Source organism: Rhinoraja longicauda, chromosome 2, assembly GCF_053455715.1.
Source record: "Rhinoraja longicauda isolate Sanriku21f chromosome 2, sRhiLon1.1, whole genome shotgun sequence".
NCBI lineage: Eukaryota > Metazoa > Chordata > Chondrichthyes > Rajiformes > Arhynchobatidae > Rhinoraja > Rhinoraja longicauda.
Genome location: NC_135954.1, coordinates 9,860,877 through 9,881,542, shown reverse-complemented (window position 1 = coordinate 9,881,542; position 20,666 = coordinate 9,860,877). Strand labels below are relative to the sequence as shown.

Below are 20,666 nucleotides of genomic sequence, written 5' to 3'. Positions count from 1 at the left end.
ATATAACAACTACAGCATGGAAACAGGCCTGTCCGGCCCTACCAGTCCACGCCGACCATTCTCCCTGACCTAGTCTCATCTACCTGCACTCAGACCATAACCCTCTAATCCCCTCTTATCCATATACCTATCCAATTTACTCTTAAATAATAAAATCGAGCCAGCCTCCACCACTTCCACCGGAAGCCCATTCCATACAGCCACAACCCTCTGAGTAAAGAAGTTCCCCCTCATGTTACCCCTAAACCTTTGTCCCTCAATTCTGAAGCTATGTCCCCTTGTTGGAATCTTCCCCACTCTCAAAGGGAAAAGCCTACCCACGTCAACTCTGTCCGTCCCTCTCAAAATTTTAAAAACCTCTATCAAGTCCCCCCTCAACCTTCTACGCTCCAAAGAATAAAGACCCAACCTGTTCAACCTCTCTCTGTAGCCTAAGTGCTGAAACCCAGGCAACATTCTAGTAAATCTCCTCTGTACCCTCTCCATTTTGTCGACATCCTTCCTATAATTTGGCGACCAGAACTGCACACCATACTCCAGATTTGGCCTCACCAATGCCCTGTACAATTTCAACATTACATCCCAACTTCTATACTCGATGCTCTGATTTATAAAGGCAAGCATACCAAACGCCTTCTTCACCACCCTATCCACATGAGATTCCACCTTCAGGGAACAATGCACAGTTATTCCCAGATCCCTCTGTTCCACTGCATTCCTCAATTCCCTACCATTTACCCTGTACGTCCTATTTTGATTTGTCCTACCAAAATGCAGCACCTCACACTTATCAGCATTAAACTCCATCTGCCATCTTTCAGCCCACCCTTCCAAAAGGCCCAAGTCTCTCTGTAGACTTTGAAAATCTACCTCACTATCAACTACTCCACCTATCTTAGTATCATCTGCATATTTACTAATCCAATTTGCCACACCATCATCCAGATCATTAATGTAAATGACAAACAACAGTGGACCCAACACAGATCCTTGGGGCACTCCACTAGACACTGGCCTCCAACCTGACATACAATTGTCAACTGTTACCCTCTGGTATCTCCCATTCAGCCATTGTTGAATCCATCTTGCAACCTCACTATTAATACCCAACGATTTAACCTTCTTAATCAACCTTCCATGTGGAACCTTGTCAAATGCCTTACTGAAGTCCATATAGACAACATCCACAGCCTTGCCCTTATCAATTTCCCTGGTAACCTCTTCAAAAAATTCAAGAAGATTAGTCAAACATGACCTTCCAGGCACAAATCCATGTTGACTGTTTCTAATCAGGCCTTGATTATCCAAATAATTATATATATTGTCCCTAAGTATCTTTTCCATTAATTTTCCCACCACAGACGTCAAACTAATAGGTCTATAATTGCTAGGTTTACTTTTAGAACCTTTTTTAAACAAAGGCACAACATGCGCAATGCGCCAATCTTCCGGCACCATCCCTGTTTCTAATGACGTTTGAAATATTTCCGTCATAGCCCCTGCTATTTCTGCACTAACTTCCCTCAATGTCCTAGGGAATATCCTATCAGGACCTGGAGACTTATCCACTTTTATATTCTTCAAAAGTGTCCGTACCTCCTCTTCTTTAATCCTCCTAATTTCCATCACTACTCTACTTGTTTCGCTTACCTCACATAATTCAATATCCTTCTCCTCGGTAAATACCGAAGAAAAGAAATTGTTTAATATCTCCCCCATTTCTTCCGGCTCAGCACATAGCTGTCCACTCTGACTCTCTAATGGACCAATTTTATCCCTCACTATCCTTTTGCTATTGACATATCTGTAGAACCCCTTGGGGTTTACTTTTACATTACTTGCCAAAGCAGCCTCATATCTTTTTTTCGCTTTTCTAATTTCCTTTTTAAGATTCCTTTTACATTCTTTATATTCCTCAAGAACCTCATTTACTCCCTGCCGCTTATATTTATTGTATATCTCCCTCTTTTTCCGAACCAAGTGTCCAATTTCCCTGGAAAACCATGGCTCTTTCAAATTATTATTCTTTCCTTTCCACCGAACAGGGACATAAAGACTCTGTACTCTCAAAATTTCACCTTTATATATCCTCCATTTCTCTATTATATCCTTTTCATAAAACAACAATTTCCATTTCACTCCTTTTAAATCCTTTCTCATCTCCTCAAAATTAGCCTTTCTCCAATCCAAAATCTCAACCCTTGGTCCAGATTTGACCTTCTCCATAATGATATTGAAACTAATGGCATTATGATCACTAGACCCAAAGTGCTCCTCAACACATACCTCCGTCACCTGACCCATCTCATTTCCTAACAGGAGATCCAACACTGCCCCTTCTCTGGTAGGCACCTCTACGTATTGCTGCAAAAAACTATCCTGCACACATTTTACAAACTCCAAACCATCCAGCCCTTTAACAGAATGTGATTCCCAGTCTATATACGGAAAATTGAAATCACCCACAATCACCACTCTGTGCTTACTACTAATATCTGCTATCTCCTTACATATTTGCTCTTCCAATTCTCGTTCCCTATTTGGCGGTCTATAATACACCCCTATAAGTGTTGCTAAACCTTTCTCATTTCTGAGTTCCACCCAAACAGCCTCCTTAATCGAGCCTTCTAGTCTGTCCTGCCAAAGCACTGCTGTGATATCCTCCCTGACAAGCAATGCAACACCCCCACCTCTTGCCCCTCCGATTCTATCACATCTGAAACAATGAAATCCTGGAATATTTAATTGCCAATCGCAACCCTCCTGCAACCATGTTTCACTGATCGCCACAACATCATACTTCCAGATGTCAATCCAGGCTCTAAGCTCATCCACCTTTCTTACAATGCTCCTAGCATTAAAATATACACATTTAAGGGACCCATCATTTCTTATTCTCAGTTTATTTCTTTTCCCTTCTTTCTCTCCTACATATTGGGTCTGAGTGTTTCCCTTTTCTGCCTCCTGCCTCACACACTGCCTATTAGCTATCTGTGTTTGAGTCCCTCCCCCCAACCGTACTAGTTTAAAGTCTCCGCAGTTATTTTAGCAAATCTCCCCGCCAGGATATTGGTTCCCCTCGGGTTCAGATGCAACCCGTCCTTTTTGTACAGGTCATACTTCCCCCAGAAGAGGTCCCAATGATCCAGAAACTTGAAACCCTGCTCCCTGCACCAGTTATGGATTATTTAATCGCACATTGCGAAATGTACATGGCACTCGACATAATGAGTCATCCTTGTACACTTGTTACAACTTCCCCATTGCTTCACATGCTTCTCTTGTCTTGGAGCATCATGGGGAGAAACTGAACTGATTTATCCCAAGTGCAACCATGACTGGCCATGACTGAGAAAACTAACTCTTCCAACGCCATGCCAAATGTGTCAGTTAATTCTTTCAAATAAGTCTCTTTCCCGCGGTCTAGGCTTAAGCTCAGGGGTGACCGCGCTTTTGCGGTTGCAGCTCCTAGACTGTGGAACAGCATCCCTCTCCCCATCAGAACTGCCCCCTCCATCGACTCCTTTAAGTCCAGGCTCAAAACCTATTTCTACTCCCTAGCGATTGAGGCTCATTGAGGAGGCGCTGTGAACTGTTTGCGTGCTACTGTATGTTTCATTTTTTTCCCATTGGAACCTGATCAGATGTACAGCACTTTGGTCAACGTGGGTTGTTTTTAAATGTGCTATACAAATAAAATTGACTTGACTTGACTTGACTTTCTTAATATTTAACTGTTCTAGCATCCCCACCCGCACATCCAATCCCATCCTTTAATGTTATTAGCGAAGCCCTGATCACCTTTCCCCAAATCCTGAATACCCTTAGTCCACTTAGCAGCAAATCCCCCAGTTATCCCTCAGTTGTGATCATGGGCCCTCTTCCCCTGCCCCAGAGCATCAACACCCCCCTCCTCATCTTCCACCTCTAGCCCCTTATCATAGCCTTGACCCTGACTCATAGATGATGCACTTCCCTTCCTGAGAATGAGCAACAGCCATTTTCACGAATGACTTCTGGACGTAGAAAGCCAATATTATCCAGCACTTCAAAATTCTAAATGAATGGTAACTCAGATAATTTGATGAGAGAATAGGAAATGAATAGTAACTTTTGTCTGCTGTGGTTGCGTCATCCATTTTAGATGTGGGTTTCTTATAATTTCCTGCAACAAATTAAGTGACTGATCTGTTTATAAAATCATGAGGGGAATAGATAGGGTGAATACACCAATGTTTTTTTTCCCCCAGAGTGGGGGAATCAAGAGCCCAAGGACACCGGTTCAATGTGAGAGAGGCAACTTTTTCCATGGACAGGCTGGAATGAGCTGCCAAATACATATGGACAGTTACGTGGATAGGAAAGGTTTAGAGGGATAAGGGCCAAACGTGGGTAGGTGGGACAAGAGTAGAGGGGGGGTGGGCGATTTTGGTTGGCATGGGCAGGTTGAGCCGAAGGGCCTATTTCCACATTGTATGACTATCAGAAAACATTGCAACAAATAGAACTGGAATCAAAATCTGACCATTGTTTGCTCAAGCTGCACTTTTTTTTTTCAGGTTAATTTTACAGTCTGTCAGTTGTTTGCCCTGTTCGCTGGCTTCTGGTTCCGTCTTTACCTCAGTCCCAGTAGAGCGGGGACTGTTGTACGTCATGTGGTCGTTACAATGATTGGTATATATTTTGCTATCTTCTGCTTTGGATGGTAAGTGTAAAAATGGCACCGTTTATTTTGATCATGTTATTTTCATCATCTCACCATCCACTATATATTTATGAATGAAATCCCAAATGCAGTTGACATACAAAATATAGCCACTTTGAACACTTCATGTTTTTAATTAATTCAAAATGTTTAAATGTGAAAAGTGCCAATTAATTACTCTATATGTATTTTATTAATCAGTAACAGGAGGTTTGAGTCCATTGGAAAATTTATGGATGGAATACTTTGATAATTGTGATGATCCATTTGTGACTTTTTTTGAAGAAATGTTCACTTCCAAGTTTCTTCTCACTATTGGCCATGACCCGAGTATACTCGGGTGCCACGAAACAGATGAAATCATTGAGTCTTACAGCCTGGAAATATGCACTTCGGCCCAACCAGTCAATATGTCCCACCTACGCTAGTCCCTCCCTGTCTACATTTGGTCCATTTTCCTCTAAACGTGTCCTATCCATGTACCTGTCTAAATGTTTCTATAAACGTCGCAACACTACCTGGCTCAGCTACCTCTGGCAGCTCAATGTCAAACCTGGCTCAATAATAGCACTCTATGTCTTATTGTCAGATAGTTGTGGGTTTAAGATCCAATCCAGAGACTTAAGCTGTGCTGCACAACTAAAGACGCATCTTTTTGGTGGTTTCACATGTTCATGTCTTGTGTGATCATCCAATATCATTGTTTTTTGGAGAGCTGTGTTGGTCTGGCTCTGAAGCTTTATCCATCTATCTTTCCTCAGGCTGACAGCTGCACATTAACTTGTCCTGACTTTGAGCTCTGGAATTCCCTTCCTGAACTTCTGCATGTCATCAGTTCACTGTCAGTCATTTGTGCATTATTAATCTAGATGTTTGTCCCCTTTTCATATATCTTTTCCTTTGACATTGATTGTGCAACTTGTATCACCTCATATTTCGCTCGGGCAGCTTACAACCCAGCGGTATGCACGTTGATTTCTCCAGTTCCAAGTAACCATTGCATTCCCTCCCTCCCTCCCTCACGCTAGTTGTCCTACTAGTTCTACTGTTCGCATCCTTATATCCCTTCATTATCACCATTTCCCCAGCCAACTATTGGGCCATTATGGGCTCCACCCTTCCTTGGTCATCTGTTGCCGGCCCTGCTATGTTCTATCCTTATTCTTTCTCCAATTCCCTCCCTTCTACTTTCAGTGTTAAGAAGGGTCCTGAGCCGAGACGTCACCCATCCTTTTTCTCCAGAGTTGCTGCCTGACCCACTGAGTTACTCCACCACTATGTGTCTTATCTTCGGTATACGCCAGCATATGCAGTTCCTTTCTACACATTTTGTAACACCTCGAGCTATCTTCATGCATTAAAGGCATGCATGAAGTTGCGGACATTTACAGGACACGTGGGGAGTATAAAGGATGTGCAAGACTGGAGTTATAGGAATCTTGAGCAAAACACACAATATTGGGGTAACTCAGTGGATCAGGCAGCATCTGTGGAGGGACAGGAGAAAGTGGCGTTTCAGGTCGTGGCCCTTCTTCAGACTGATTGGTTTGTTTGTGGGTGGGCAGGGAAAACTAGAAAAGAGAGGTTTTGGCAGGACAAAGCCTGGCAATTGATAGGTGGATACAAGTGATGGGGAGGGTTTGATTGGCAGATGGGTGGAGTAAGTGACAAGGGCTATAGATGAAAAGGATATTAAATGGGGGTCATGCAAAGAGAGAAGAAGAGTAAAATGCGAAGACAAAGGGAGGGATGTGGGTGGATGAGAACGGTTGGGCGGTGGATGCAGGAAGAGGAGCAGGATAGTGGGAGAAATGGGTGCCCACCAAATTGGAGAATTCAGTGTTCGTATAGTTGGCTTGTAGGCTACCCAAGTGGAAACTATCATGCTATCTTGTTGTGAAACTGGGAAGTGAATTTCTTAGTTTAGTTTCGTTCAGTTTATTATTGTCACATGTACCGAGGTGCAGTGAAAAGGTTTTGGTTGTATGCTATTTAGTCAGCAGAAAGACAATATGTGATTACAATCAAGCCGTCCACAGTCTATCGACACAGGATAAAGGGTATATTTAGTACAAGATACAGTCCAGTAAACTTTGATTAACAATAGTTTGAAGGTCTCCAATGAGGTAGGTAGGAGGTTAGGACTGCTCTCTCATTGGTGAGAGGGTTGTTCAGGTTCTGTGTGGAATTTACTGCATCTGGGACTTACATTGATTATTTAGGAACAAGGAACCGTAGATACTGGTTTACAAAAGGAGGAAAGAAATAAGACTTTTTTGCCTTCCATCACAGTGGGGAATGTGGTGGAGCCACTGTGGTGGATGTTTAGGTTAAATTTTATGTAGTGTGTCTTACTGCTATTTTTGGTATGACTGATCAACGAGATCTGGGTGTCCTAGTGCATCAGTTACTGAAAGGAAGCATGCAGGTACAGCAGGCAGTGAAGAAAGCCAATGGAATGTTGGCCTTCATAACAAGAGGAGTTGAGTATAGAAGCAAAGAGGTCCTTCTACAGTTGTATCGGGGGGCCCTGGTGAGACCGCACCTGGAGTACTGTGTGCAGTTTTGGTCTCCAAATTTGAGGAAGGATATTCTTGCTATTGAGGGCGTGCAGCGTAGGTTCACTAGGTTAATTCCCGGAATGGCGGGACTGTCGTATATTGAAAGGCTGGAGCAATTAGGCTTGTATACACTGGAATTTAGAAGGATGAGGGGGGATCTTATTGAAACATATAAGATAATTAGGGGATTGGACACATTAGAGGCAGGAAACATGTTCCCAATGTTGGGGGAGTCCAGAACAAGGGGCCACAGTTTAAGAATAAGGGGTAGGCCATTTAGAACGGAGATGAGGAAGAACTTTTTCAGTCAGAGAGTGGTGAAGGTGTGGAATTCTCTGCCTCAGAAGGCAGTGGAGGCCAGTTCGTTGGATGCTTTCAAGAGAGAGCTGGATAGAGCTCTTAAGGATAGCGGAGTGAGGGGGTATGGGGAGAAGGCAGGAACGGGGTACTGATTGAGAGTGATCAGCCATGATCGCATTGAATGGCGGTGCTGGCTCGAAGGGCTGAATGGCCTACTCCTGCACCTATTGTCTATTGTCTATTGACTGTATGGCAAATCAAATTCTTTGTATTTTGCAAAAAATACTTCGCTAATAAAATTACGATTACAATAAAGAAAAATACACAAAGTGCTGGAGTAACTCAGCGGGTCAGGCAGAGAGAAGGAGAATGTCTTCAAAGTAGGCATACCTTGAGGAGATGTTGAGTGGAATTCTCTGCCACAGAAGTCAGTGGAGGCCAATTCACTGGATGTATTCAAGAGAGAGTTGGAGAAAGCTCTTTGGGCTAACAAAATCAGCCATGATCACATTGAATGGCGGTGCTGGCTTGTAGGGCCGAATGGCCTACTCCTGCACCTATTTTCCATGTTTCTATGAGATGCTGCCTGACCCACTGAGTTGCTCCAGCACTTTGTGACTGATTAATTAAATTTAGGTTTATTATTGTCACATGTAGCGAGGTACAGTGCAAAGCTCTGTTTTGCATGCTATCCAAACAGATCAGATATACATACCATTCATAAATACAATTGTCAAACTCAAATATAACAAATAGAGCAAAGGGGAGATCATTCAGGAATTAAGGAATAATTCAGATTAATAGAGCTTTGAGAGAGAGGTTGGACAAATGTAGACACAAAATGATGGAGTAACTCAGCGGGATAGGCAGCATCTCTGGAAAGAAGGAATGGGTGACATTTTGGGTCAAGACCCTTCTTCAGACTGTGAATCCATACTTTGAAGAGGTGAGACCAATGTTCATCCAGCAATTTAGCTTGGAATGTGGATTGGATTAAAACAGGTAATTACTCAATCTGAATAAATTAATTAATTGCAAACAGAATGACTTAATTATAGCATTTTAAGGACAAATAAAAAAAATATTTAAAGATTAAAGCGGATTTATGGCTTCTACAAGGGGGATTCCAAATATTGTACTGTAGCTTACAATAGCTGTACTGTAGTAAACAATAGCTTACCTACAGACATCTCACTCATACGGTTATTTAGCTTTCAGCTCTTGTTATTTGATGTCTAAGTTTAGAAGAGAAGAACATTGTGGTATTGCAGAGCACTAATTAAAGTTTACCATTGATAGCTGAGGAAAAGGATATGATCTGTGGGAGCAAATGTAATTTACAGGTTCTTGTTTGCAAGAAAGTATTAGTTATTTACCCAATGGTTGTCTGCAAGCCTGTTGAACACTAGCTTTTTTGTGAAGTGCTACTCTTGGCAACACTACTAAGTAGGGTGTGAGTCTGCACCAAGATTTCTCACAGAAAACTTTCTGGTTTTAATTATGTTAGTGTCGGTTATTGCCAAGTCGAGAGTTGTCCCCTTCCACAAAAATCTGCAGGATTTGTAGTTCATTTTTAGTACATTCTTGATGTTTGTTTTAAATGAAGTTCTTTACTGAATCTTGCAAGAGTAGAATTTACAGGCTTGAATGCTATTTTAGCCAAGTGCAAGTGAGCAGGAAATAATTGAAAGCTCAGAGTATGGGAAATGATATGTCTAAGGGAAACCAGAGGATGTAACTAGGAAAATTGACAGGGGAGAGTCAGTGGATGAGGTGTACCTCGACTTTCAGAAAGCCTTCGACAAGGTCCCACATAGGAGATTAGTGGGCAAAATTAGAGCACATGGTATTGGGGGTAGGGTACTGACATGGATAGAAAATTGGTTGACAGACAAAAAGCAAAGAGTGAGGCTAAATGGGTCCCTTTCGGAATGGCAGGCAGTGACCACTGGGGTACCGCAAGGTTCGGTGCTGGGACCCCAGCTATTTACGATATACATTAATGACTTAGACGAAGGGATTAAAAGTACCATTAGCAAATTTGCAGATGATACTAAGCTGGGGGGTAGTGTGAATTGTGAGGAAGATGCAATAAGGCTGCAGGGTGACTTGGACAGGTTGTGTGAGTGGGCGGATACATGGCAGATGCAGTTTAATGTAGATAAGTGTGAGGTTATTCACTTTGGAAGTAAGAATAGAAAGGCAGATTATTATCTGAATGGTGTCAAGTTAGGAAGAGGGGATGTTCAACGAGATATGGGTGTCCTAGTGCATCAGTCACTGAAAGGAAGCATGCAGGTACAGCAGGCAGTGAAGAAAGCCAATGGAATGTTGGCCTTCGTAACAAGAGGAGTTGAGTATAGGAGCAAAGAGGTCCTTCTACAGTTGTACCGGGCCCTGGTGAGACCGCACCTGGAGTACTGTGTGCAGTTTTGGTCTCCAAATTTGAGGAAGGATATTCTTGCTATTGAGGGCGTGCAGTGTAGGTTCACTAGGTTAATTCCCGGAATGGCGGGACTGTCGTATGTTGAAAGGCTGGAGCAATTAGGCTTGTATACACTGGAATTTAGAAGGATGAGGGGGGATCTTATTGAAACATATAAGATAATTAGGGGATTGGACACATTAGAGGCAGGAAACATGTTCCCAATGTTGGGGGAGTCCAGAACAAGGGGCCACAGTTTAAGAATAAGGAGTAGGCCATTTAGAACGGAGATGAGGAAGAACTTTTTCAGTCAGAGTGGTGAAGGTGTGGAATTATCTGCCTCAGAAGGCAGTGGAGGCCAGTTTGTTGAATGCTTTCAAGAGAGAGCTGGATAGAGCTCTTAAGGATAGCGGAGTGAGGGGGTATGGGGAGAAGGCAGGAACGGGGTACTCATTGAGAGTGATCAGCCATGATCGCATTGAATGGCGGTGCTGGCTCGAAGGGCTGAATGGCCTACTCCTGCATCTATTGTCTATTGATAGAAAGGCTTCAAATGGTTCTAATGCGAATGTAGCTGCTCCAGCACTCAATAGACAATAACTGGCCCTTCGAGCCAGCACCGCCATTCACTGTGATCATGCTGATCATCCACAATCAGTACCCCATTCCTGCCTTCTCCACATATCCCTTGACCCCACTATCATTAAGAGCTCTATCTAACTCTCTCTTGAAAGCATCCAGGGAATTGGCCTCCACTGCCTTCTGAGGCAGAGAGTTCCACAGCTTCTCAACTCTCTGAGTGAAAACGTTTTTTCTCATCTCCGTTCTAAATGGCCTACCCCTTATTCTTAAACTGTGGCCCCTGGTTCGGGACTCCTCCAACATCAGGAACATGTTTCCTGCCTCTAGCGTGTCCAATCCCTTAATAAACTTATATGTTTCAATAAGATCCCCTCTCATCCTTCTAAATTCCAGAGTATACAAGCCCTTTCCAATAAAGTAGAGAGGTTTCCTTCAGCAATGAGATGAAGCTCTTTACTGATTTTTGCAGGAAGATAGATCCATATTCTGTTAATCATCAAATATAAAAAAAATTGCAATGCATTTAATTTTAACTTGTGTAAGTTTAAGGAATGCAGACAAATATAACATTGATACAAGATCCTAAAAGTTGTTTTGGCTTGTTGCTGTTTTGGTTAGTTTATTGTACCGAGGTGCAATGAAAAGCTTTTGTTGCGTGTTAACTAGTCAGCGGAAAGACAATACATGATTACAATCGAGCCACCCACAGAGTACAGATACACGGTAAAGGGAATAATGTGAATAAAGCTTAGTACAAGATAAAATCCAGTAAAGTTCCATTAAAGATCGAAGAGTGTCTCCAATGAGGTGGAGAGTAGCTCAGGATTGCTCTCTAGTTGTTGATAGGATGGTTCAGTTGCCTGGTAACAGCTGGGGGAAAACTGTCCCTGAATCTGGTGTGCATTTTCATATTTCTGTACCTTTTGCCCAATGGGAGAGGGGAGAAGAGGAAGTGGCCAGGGTGTGACTCATCCTTCATTATGTTGGTGGCCTTGTTGAGGCAGCATGAGGTATAAATGGAGTCCATGGAAGTGAGATTGGTTTGTGTGGTGGTCTGGGCTGTGTCCATAATTCTCTGCAATTTCTTACGGTCTTGGATGGAGCTGTTCCCAAACCATGCTGTGATGCATCCCGATAAAATGCTTCAAACCATATTTCTAAGATGAATAGACCAAAAGACCTAGCATACTTTGATTCTCGTCATAGCATGACCTCTTGCAATCTTGCTGCATTTTGCTTTGCTGATATGTATGTGCAAGTTTTGGTTTTCCATGCCTTCTTTGACCCTTTAAGAACTTACTCAGTTACTCTGATGCTCACGATGATCACACATTTTGTAAAGATCAATTATTAGTGTGTTTACAGTAGAGGGGACAGAAGCATCTCTAAGTTAAAGGTGATTGTGCAAGAACTTAAGAAAGAACTTAAGCCATTTAGTCCCTAATAAACAGCTTGGACTTATACTGCTAAGTTGTAGGAACTTAAAAATGCAGGAGTTATGGTCAGGCAACATTGGACATTGAGACGCAGTGGAAAATCTTGGGACACAATCAAAAGTACTCAAAAGGATAGATTTACAGAATACTTGTCGTGGTTAGGAGAAGGGATTCAAAAACTTTCAAGTCTTCCATCTTTCCTGTGTGAGGTGAATAAATAATTTTATACTACCGATCAAAGTGGGTAGATTGTTTCTGTTTTCTGTTTTTATTTAAAATGTCCAACATTTGCAATTTTTATCTTAGCTGTTGTTATTGTGTTTGATTCAGTTTTCCAGCATAGCATGTGAAATCAGATATTATACTTATTCTCATAAGCAAATGGAATCCATTAGCTGGAGTGCAAGAAATATAAAGACACAAGGAACAAGCAATTTGTTTACGTACAATTTTTTAATGAAACTATTCAAATTTCAAATTTCATTTTAATTATGCAAATATGATATTATAACATTTAGTTCTGGAAACCCATGTGAAAATAGACAGAGGGGCTATAACAAGTTATTGTCGCTTTGAACAGTAACATCATGAATATAAATGCACCAATGATAAAATTATGTACGATTTTGTGCACTCCTGCAACCTCCATTGTAGCTGTTCTATCAAATACCATTTCACATAAATTTCCCAAAATATTGGCAAGCTCATGAGAGGAATGCTATATTAAATGCCTTGGCAGACGTACTGGATCTCCCAGTTGTTAACCATTGCAACTCTTCTTCCCATTCCGATCGGTGGCTCAAATTTGCAAAACGGATAATCCTAAAAGGCTCTGGAACCAAGGATGCAGGAAAATTGTTGGTGGACCTGTATGAAATTATCATTAATCTTGCCTTTTAATTTAGTTGCAGTAGTTTCCTAAATTACTCACTTAGTTTTGATTGCCATACTTTCATCTGGAAACATGTCCACATTAGAAATTAAACAAATATAAACAAATGCTCTGTTTTCCGATCTCCTGCAAGGTTCCAGTCTTGATGACTGAAGTGTATGCAGATAGGGAGCCTGTTTGTAAGAGGATCGATTCCAGAACATCAGAAACAGATGTCCTGACAGATTTAATGCAGGCCCTCAATGTAATATATTTTATATTGCAGTTCCTTGCTCCTACATAATCTTTTATTTTTTGCTCCAGCACTTTGTTTATTGCTAAAGATTCCAAACCCTACCTTGGGTGCTCAGGAAATAGTCAGGTTGAGGGTCTGGGGGGGAAGAAACAATGATAAAACTGCAGCTGTGGACATTGGGAATAGTGCCTGTAACTGGGAAAGACCAGGTGGAGTGATATGGAATGGCAATTTTAGACCGATATTTAGACATAAGGAACTGCAGATGTTGGTTTACAAAAAAGAGATGCAGCTCAGGCAGCATCTCTGGAGGATATGGATAGGCGACGCTTTGGGTCGGGACCCATCTTCAGAGCTTGAAGAAGGGTCCCCACCCAAAATGTTGCCTATCCATGTCCTCCACAGATGGTGCCAGAACCGCTGAATCACTCCAGCACTTTGGCCCAGAAGGTAGGGTTGAGTTGGAAAGGACTGAGGGATTGTAGTTTAGAGGTCTGGTGTCGGGGTTGGACAGTAACAGGCAAAGATTTACTTGAGGGACCAAGGGGGAGGAGCAAACATGTGATGGATGGGATGTTTGGTTCTCCAGTTCTTTCTCCTCCTTGATGATTATTTCTCACGCCTTAAGGTTTAAAATTTCATTCCCAGCAGCATAATGTTGTGCGGTCTACTGCCATTTGCACAACACTAGGTATTTGAACAATAACTTCCATCACAGTCTAACTCAGCTGCTCCTCTTTAACTTTCTTTATGGGAATCACTTCCATCCTTATATCTGAGATTAACAAACATTGTTTGCAGATCAGAAGCTAACAAAGGCCAATATGAGAGCAAAAGGGAAGCCTATCATCCTAGATCATTTTTCCAGCAGATAAACCTTGGTAACTAATATGAAACATATTTGATACATAACGATCATGCCTTTGAGCTCAATTGTTTAAGTTGTCAGTATGCAGATGTTTTGTATTTTAATCCAATGATGTTTTGGATCATTAAAAGTTCCAAGTGCTCTTGACATATGGCTTAGGTTGCCTTACTGGCAAAATAGAATGAGGAGAAGTTAAGGGGCCTCAACAGTTTAAAAATAAATGTTGGTGGGATTGGCAGGCAATGGTAAAAATGACTACATTTGGAAAAGTGTTGTGTGATGGATTTAGAAAGAGGAAATGAGGAATAAGAGTGATGAATCAATGGATTGTTGAACGATTAGCGAGGAAAGTTAAGGGGGGGAAGAAGATGCAAATGACATGAGTGCAAGTTTTGAGAGGTAACATCGCAGTGATAAAAAGAAACACTTTGGGGTAGTGAATGGAGCAGGCAAACAAAGTACTAATGATAAATGTATAAGGCAAAGGGAAGGTTGCATTGGTAGTTTTGGGCATCTAATTACATCGAACTTGAAAGCCATGGTTGCCAATGATTCTTGTCATTGACTTGGGGTATTGACAAACAGCTTTAATTGCCACCTGTCCCCTAACCTGCGGTAAACTTGAGTGATATCCTTATTGTGATTGAAATGCACACTTCTGGTGATGACAGTGTGCTGTCTGGGACCAGGTTCGGGGACCTGGGATGGGCACCAAACATAGACCTAATTGTGGCAGAGGCTGCTGGGGGTGGCCAGGGATGGGGGCAGTGAGACACGTGGAAGGGACACAGCAGAATAAGGGTATGCTGTGTGGGGAGTGGGATGGTGGAGAAAGATGGTGGAGCGGGGATCCAATGATTGGGGGCAATGATGTGTTATGTGATCAGTGTGGTGGTGTAGGACATTGAGGCCACCATCAGGGACCAAGAACAGGGAGGTGATGGGCACCCTCCCTGGCCATGGGGGAGGTAGCTGGTGTGTGGTTGGTGCAGCTGGGTGTGGTAAGTCTCTGAACAATATAAGGCAAGGAAGCAATGTGCCTGGTGAGTCCCTGCCCAGCTTGTGCAGGTTAGACCTAGTTATCCTCGCAGTACCCAGTGATAGCTGTTCCTGGGACAGCATGTGTAGGAAGGAACTGCAGATGCTGGTTTACACCAAAGATAGACACAAAATACTGGAGCAACCCTAAAGGTCAGGCAGCATCTCTGGAGAAAAGGACTAGGTGACGTTTCAGGCCATAAGAGGAAGAAGATTGGACTTTATTGCCTTCCATCACAGTGAAGAATGTGGGGAATCTGCTGTGGTGGATGTATATGTTAACTTTTATGTAGTTGTGTGTCTTGTTGCTTTTTTATTTTTTATTTTTATTGAATCGAATTTCATTGTACCTTAATTGGGCAATAAACTAACCTGAAACCTTGAAGTGATAGGAGTAGAATTGGGTCATTTGGCCCACCAAGTCTACTCCGTCATTCAATCATGGCTGATCTATTCCTTCCTCTGAACCCCATTCTCCTGCCTTCTCCCCATAACCTCTGACACCTGTACTAATCAATAATCTATCTCTGCCTTAAAAATATCCACTGACTTGGCCTCCACAGCCTTCTGCGGCAAATAATTCCACAGATTCACCACCCTTTGACTAAAGTAATTTCTCCTCATCTCCTTCCTAAAAGAATGTCCTTTAATTCTGAGGCTATGACCTCTAGTCCTAGACTCTCCCACTGGTGGAAACAGCCTCTCCACATCCACTCTATCCAAGCCGTTCACTATCTGGACATTTCAAAGAGGTCCCCCCCTCATTCTTCTAAACTCCAGCGAGTACAGGTCCAGTGCCGACAAACGCTTATCATCGGATAACTTCATTCCAAGGATCATTCTTGTAAACCTCCTCTGGACTGTTCTGAAAATTCCAAATGTGACAATAGACAATAGGTGCAGGAGGAGGCTATTCGGCCCTTCGAGCCAGCACTTCCATTCAATGTGATCATGGCTGATTATTCACAATCAGTACCCCGTTCCTGCCTTCTCCCCATACCCCATGACTCCGCTATCTTTAAGAGCTCTATCTAGCTCTGTCTTGAAAGCATCCATAGAATTGGCCTCCATTACCTTCTGAGGCAGAGAATTCCACAAATTTACAACTCTCTGACTGAAAATGTTTTTCCTCATTTCCGTTCTAAATGGCCCATCCCTTATTCTTAAACTGTGGCCCCTGGTTCTGGACTCCCCCAACATTGGGAACATGTTTCCTGCCTCTAACGTGTCCAATCCCTTAATAATCTTATATGTTTCAATAAGATCCCCTCTCATTCTTCTAAATTCCAGCGTATACAAGCCTAGTCGCTCCAGTCTTTCAACATACGACAGTCCTGCCATTCCTGGACTTACATACTGTGGTCTTATAAATCCTCATTACAACAACAATGTTTTTATAATCTCATCCTCTCGAAATGAATGCTAACATTGCATTTGCCTTCCTTACTACCGACTCAACCTGCAAATTAACCTTTTGGGAATCTTACACCAGCATCTCAAGTCCCTATGTACCGACCAGCAATCACCACACACTAACACTATCCTACACACACTAGGGACAATTTACAATTTTTACCAAGCCAGTTACCCTACAAACCTGTACGTCTTTGGATTGTGGGAGGAAACCGGAAATCCTGGAGAAAACCCACTCGGGACACGGGAAGAACGTACAAACTCCGTACAAACAAGCACCTGAAGTCAGGATCGAACTCCGGTCACTGGGGCTGTAAGGCAGCAACTCTACCTCTGCGCCACTGTGCCGACCCATGAAAATATATCTGTTTACTTGTTTCCCACAGAGTAGGAAGTCTGTTAGTTGGTCTGTTGTTATTCTGAACACTCTGCAATGTGACTGAATCTTGACTGAGGACTGAGTTCGGAATGGACAGGAATTGTCAGTCCCACGGGCAACATCCACACCCCAGTAAAAATTGCAAAATGTGCTGTAACGAGTGTTGGGGTGATTGAATTTTCAGGCAGTGCAGAATAAACACAATGATAAAATAGGGTGATAACAGCGATGAGAAACTAATGATGAACAATGACAGGAGCTATTAAGATAATTTCTAGTGGAGCAGGGAAAACTTCGAGAAGTGTTTTTCCCTCTGCTTGGGAAATCGGTGCTTTTTGAGCCATAAATATGGAACTGTTGAGAGTGTTAGAAAATGGAATGCAGTTGAGCCAGTGACACTTTAAAGATATTATAAAGAGCGGATAAATGAACAGTAGATTATGCCCACAGAGGCATAATATGATCAAACATCTTTTATGCTGTAAATGGATTAATATTTAAAGCAAAATAAATTACCAAGTTCTGGGTGAGATATGGGAATACAGCAGGTTTATTATTGGTTAGTTCGAGCTGAAAATTAACAAAGATTTATTGAGCTAGTTAGCTTCTTGGCGCTGTAAACTCCAATGGTGCTGAATATCAAATATTCCTTTAAGTTGGAAAAAGAAAACAGGGTGTGGATTCACTCAAGGTTTCAAGGTCAGTTTATTGTCAATTAAGGAACAGTGAAATTTGAGTTACCATACAGCCATACTATACTGATGATACAGATTACATAAAGTGGAATTGATTATTTGTCCTAACAATCCTTCCAGGAGCACCACTGGAAATGTGATTGATTTTATACACACAATTTGTAATGTTTAACATGCTGTGTTTGTAATGGAGAAATAATCTTGCTGAACTCAAAGCCACAGAAAATACACACAGTCGGTTTGGCGCGCAAAGGTTTGAACAGAGCGCTGTCGGCTTAGTGCGTGGGAATTTAAACAAAGAGCTGTCGGCTGAGGCGCTATGGGTTCTAAATATAGTGCTACCAGTTGCAGTGCAATGGGGTTTAAACATCGCGCTATGGGCTTTGAACATAGCGCTATGGGCTTTAAACATAGCGCTATGGCCATAGCGCTATGGGTCACAGACTGTTCGGGAAAATTCTCAAAAATAGACAGTGTTGGGTGTGGAAGAATAAAGAACCAGAGGATGTAGATTTAATGTGGAAACAGCTAGATTTAATGGAAACCTGAGGGACAACTTTTTCACTCAGGATTGTGGGTATATGAAATGAGCTGCCCAAGGAGATGGTTGAGGCCGGTACTATCAAAGCATTTAAAAGACACTAGACATAAACATGGATAGGAAAGGTTATGAGAGATGTCAACATGTAAATGGGAGAAGCTGAGATGGGACATATTGGTCGGCATTGACGAGGTGGGCCTGTTTCTGTTCTGTATGACTCTGGTTCCAACTTTTAAATTTTTTTTGATGTATATAGGCACCTCTATCGTTTCACTTTCAGGAGATTCCAATATCGAGGACCAGAGGACATAGGTTCAAGGTGAAGGGGAAAAGATTTAATAGGAATCTGGGGGGTAACTTTTTCTCACAAAGGCTAGTGGGTGTATGGAACAAGCTGCCAGAGGAGGTAGTTGAGGCTGGGACTATCCAATGTTTAAGAAACAGACAGGTACATGGATAGGACAGGTTTAGAGGGATATGGACCAAACACAGGGAGATGGGACTAGTGTAGTTGGGACATGTTGGCTGGTGTGGGCAAGTTGGGCCAAAGGGCCTGTTTGCACACTGTATTACTCTATGACTTCAGGACATTTCCAATGGAAGAACACACAACAAACTGTCACAGCATTCTGATAATGACCAAATAATCTTAAAAAAAATTTTTTTTTACTAATACTTTATTCCAAAACAAAACAAACATACAAAGTAGTAACGCAATCAAATCAAAAGCTGCCTATATTGGCAGTTTATAAACAAAACAGTTATCAAATTAAAATTCCGCCAACTTTGTCAATAATACATTCGACCTCCCGCGGCAACCAGCGTTTACAGAAGGTCTCCAGCGTTCCCGTGGACACCGCGTGTTCCCTCTCCAGGGACACGCGAGCACAGACGTAAGCCCGGAAAAGGGGCAGGCAGCCAACCCCTGTGCGGCCGTCGACTACCCGCTGCCTGGACCTGCGAATGGCCATCTTGGCCAGGCCCAGGATCAGACTGACAGGAAGACCCTCTCCTCACTCCCGACCTGCCCCCCTCTGTACTGGGTACCCAAAAATCAGGAGCGCAGGGCTAAAATGGAGCCAAAACTTGAGGAGCAGCCCCTTCAGATACTCAAACAGGGGCTGCAACCTCTCACACTGTAAGTACAAATGATACACGGTCTCTTCCTCACCACAGAAGTGATAGGCGGCTGGCGAGTCCATGAACTGGCTTAAGTTCCTGTTTTGCAGGCCACAGCTCTGTGCAACACTCTCCACTCCAGGTCCCCGATGTAAAGGGGGAGGACTCCCTCATCGAGAGACCTCCACTGGGTCTTACTGCCTTCCACCGTCAGGTGGTAACACGGACCGCCAGGGTGTGTCCTGATGGAAGACGAGGGCGAGGAAGTTGAGAGTGTGCAGGAGCAGCCTGTACAATACGTGCCTCTCCGCGTCACGGGACGGTATGCTGGGCATCTTGGAAAGGCGGCTCATGTTGTGTGTGGCTGGCTCTCGGGAAGGGATCTGGGCCGTGGGTCCTATAAGCAATTCCAACGGAGCGGGGGTAAGCTCGGTCGGAATCGCTCCAAGCACATGCCTCTCCTCGACGCCCACTGTGACAGGGTGAGGACCGACCACTCTCGCAGTTACACCACCACCTTCTCCCTGAGGAGCAGCGCCCTGGCTGAAGGTGACCAGATTCCTGGCTTTAAGGAGATCACAGTAAAAGCCAGGCAACTCCCACCTAGCGCGTCGACATGCCCGCTATCGGGAGCTGTGTGCCCTCCCGGAGGCAGCGCCCCTGGCGGAAAAAGTACGTCACCATCGCGTGCCATTTAGGAGGGAATTCAGAGTACATGTACCTCCGCAGGGTCCAGAGACGGAAAGCCGTCACCTGAGTACGGACGCAAACCAGCGGCTTACTGCCCTCCAACGGTAGACTCAGAAACCCAGCAGAGACCCAGTGATTCCTCTCACCCCAGAAGAAGTTCACGAACCTCCTCTGGATCATGGTGACAAATAAAGAGGACGAGACCAGAGTGGCCAGCCGGTACCACAACTTAGCAGACATGTTGGGAGGAATAAATGTTGGCCGGGTCTGTACCTGCTTTAAAATAATACTGTAAGATCTTTTCCACTCACTTTAAGCATCGGCAAGGCCTTGGTTTAATGTGTCATTTAAGAAGTCCTAAAATTTTCTTGTCTGGTGGTAAAGTGTTCACAGAAATCTAGGTACCTAAATGCAGTTAAGATAAGATCAATTGAAAATTACGAAACTGATACAGGTCCACCACTGATTTTTCCAGCAACTGGTGATCCGGCCCCAAAAGGGGCGGTGTGGTTGCGCAGTGGTAGAGTTGCTGCCTTACAGCGCCAGAGACCTGGGTTCGATCCTGACCATGAAAACTGTCTGTATGGAGTTTGTACATTCTCTCCGTGACCGCGTGGGTTTTCCCCAGTTGCTCCGGTTTCCTCCCACTTTCCAAAGACGTACAGATTTGTAGGTTAATTGGTTTCGGTAAAAATTGTAAATTGTCCCGAGTGTGCAGGGTAGTGTTAGTGTATGGGGATCGCTGGTTGAAGCGGACTCAACGGGCCTGTCCGGCAAAACGGATAAT

At 43.2% G+C, this 20,666-nt stretch overlaps 1 protein-coding gene across 1 annotated transcript in view; it reads left to right on the top strand.

Moving 5' to 3' along the window:
* Positions 1–20,666, top strand: part of mboat1 (membrane bound O-acyltransferase domain containing 1) — an 85,592-nt gene that overhangs the window by 15,631 nt on the left and 49,295 nt on the right. Inside the window, exon 2 of the mRNA XM_078427076.1 lies at positions 4,560–4,705. Within this exon, the coding sequence (XP_078283202.1) occupies positions 4,560–4,705 (146 nt within the window). The remainder of the gene's footprint in view (positions 1–4,559; positions 4,706–20,666) is intronic.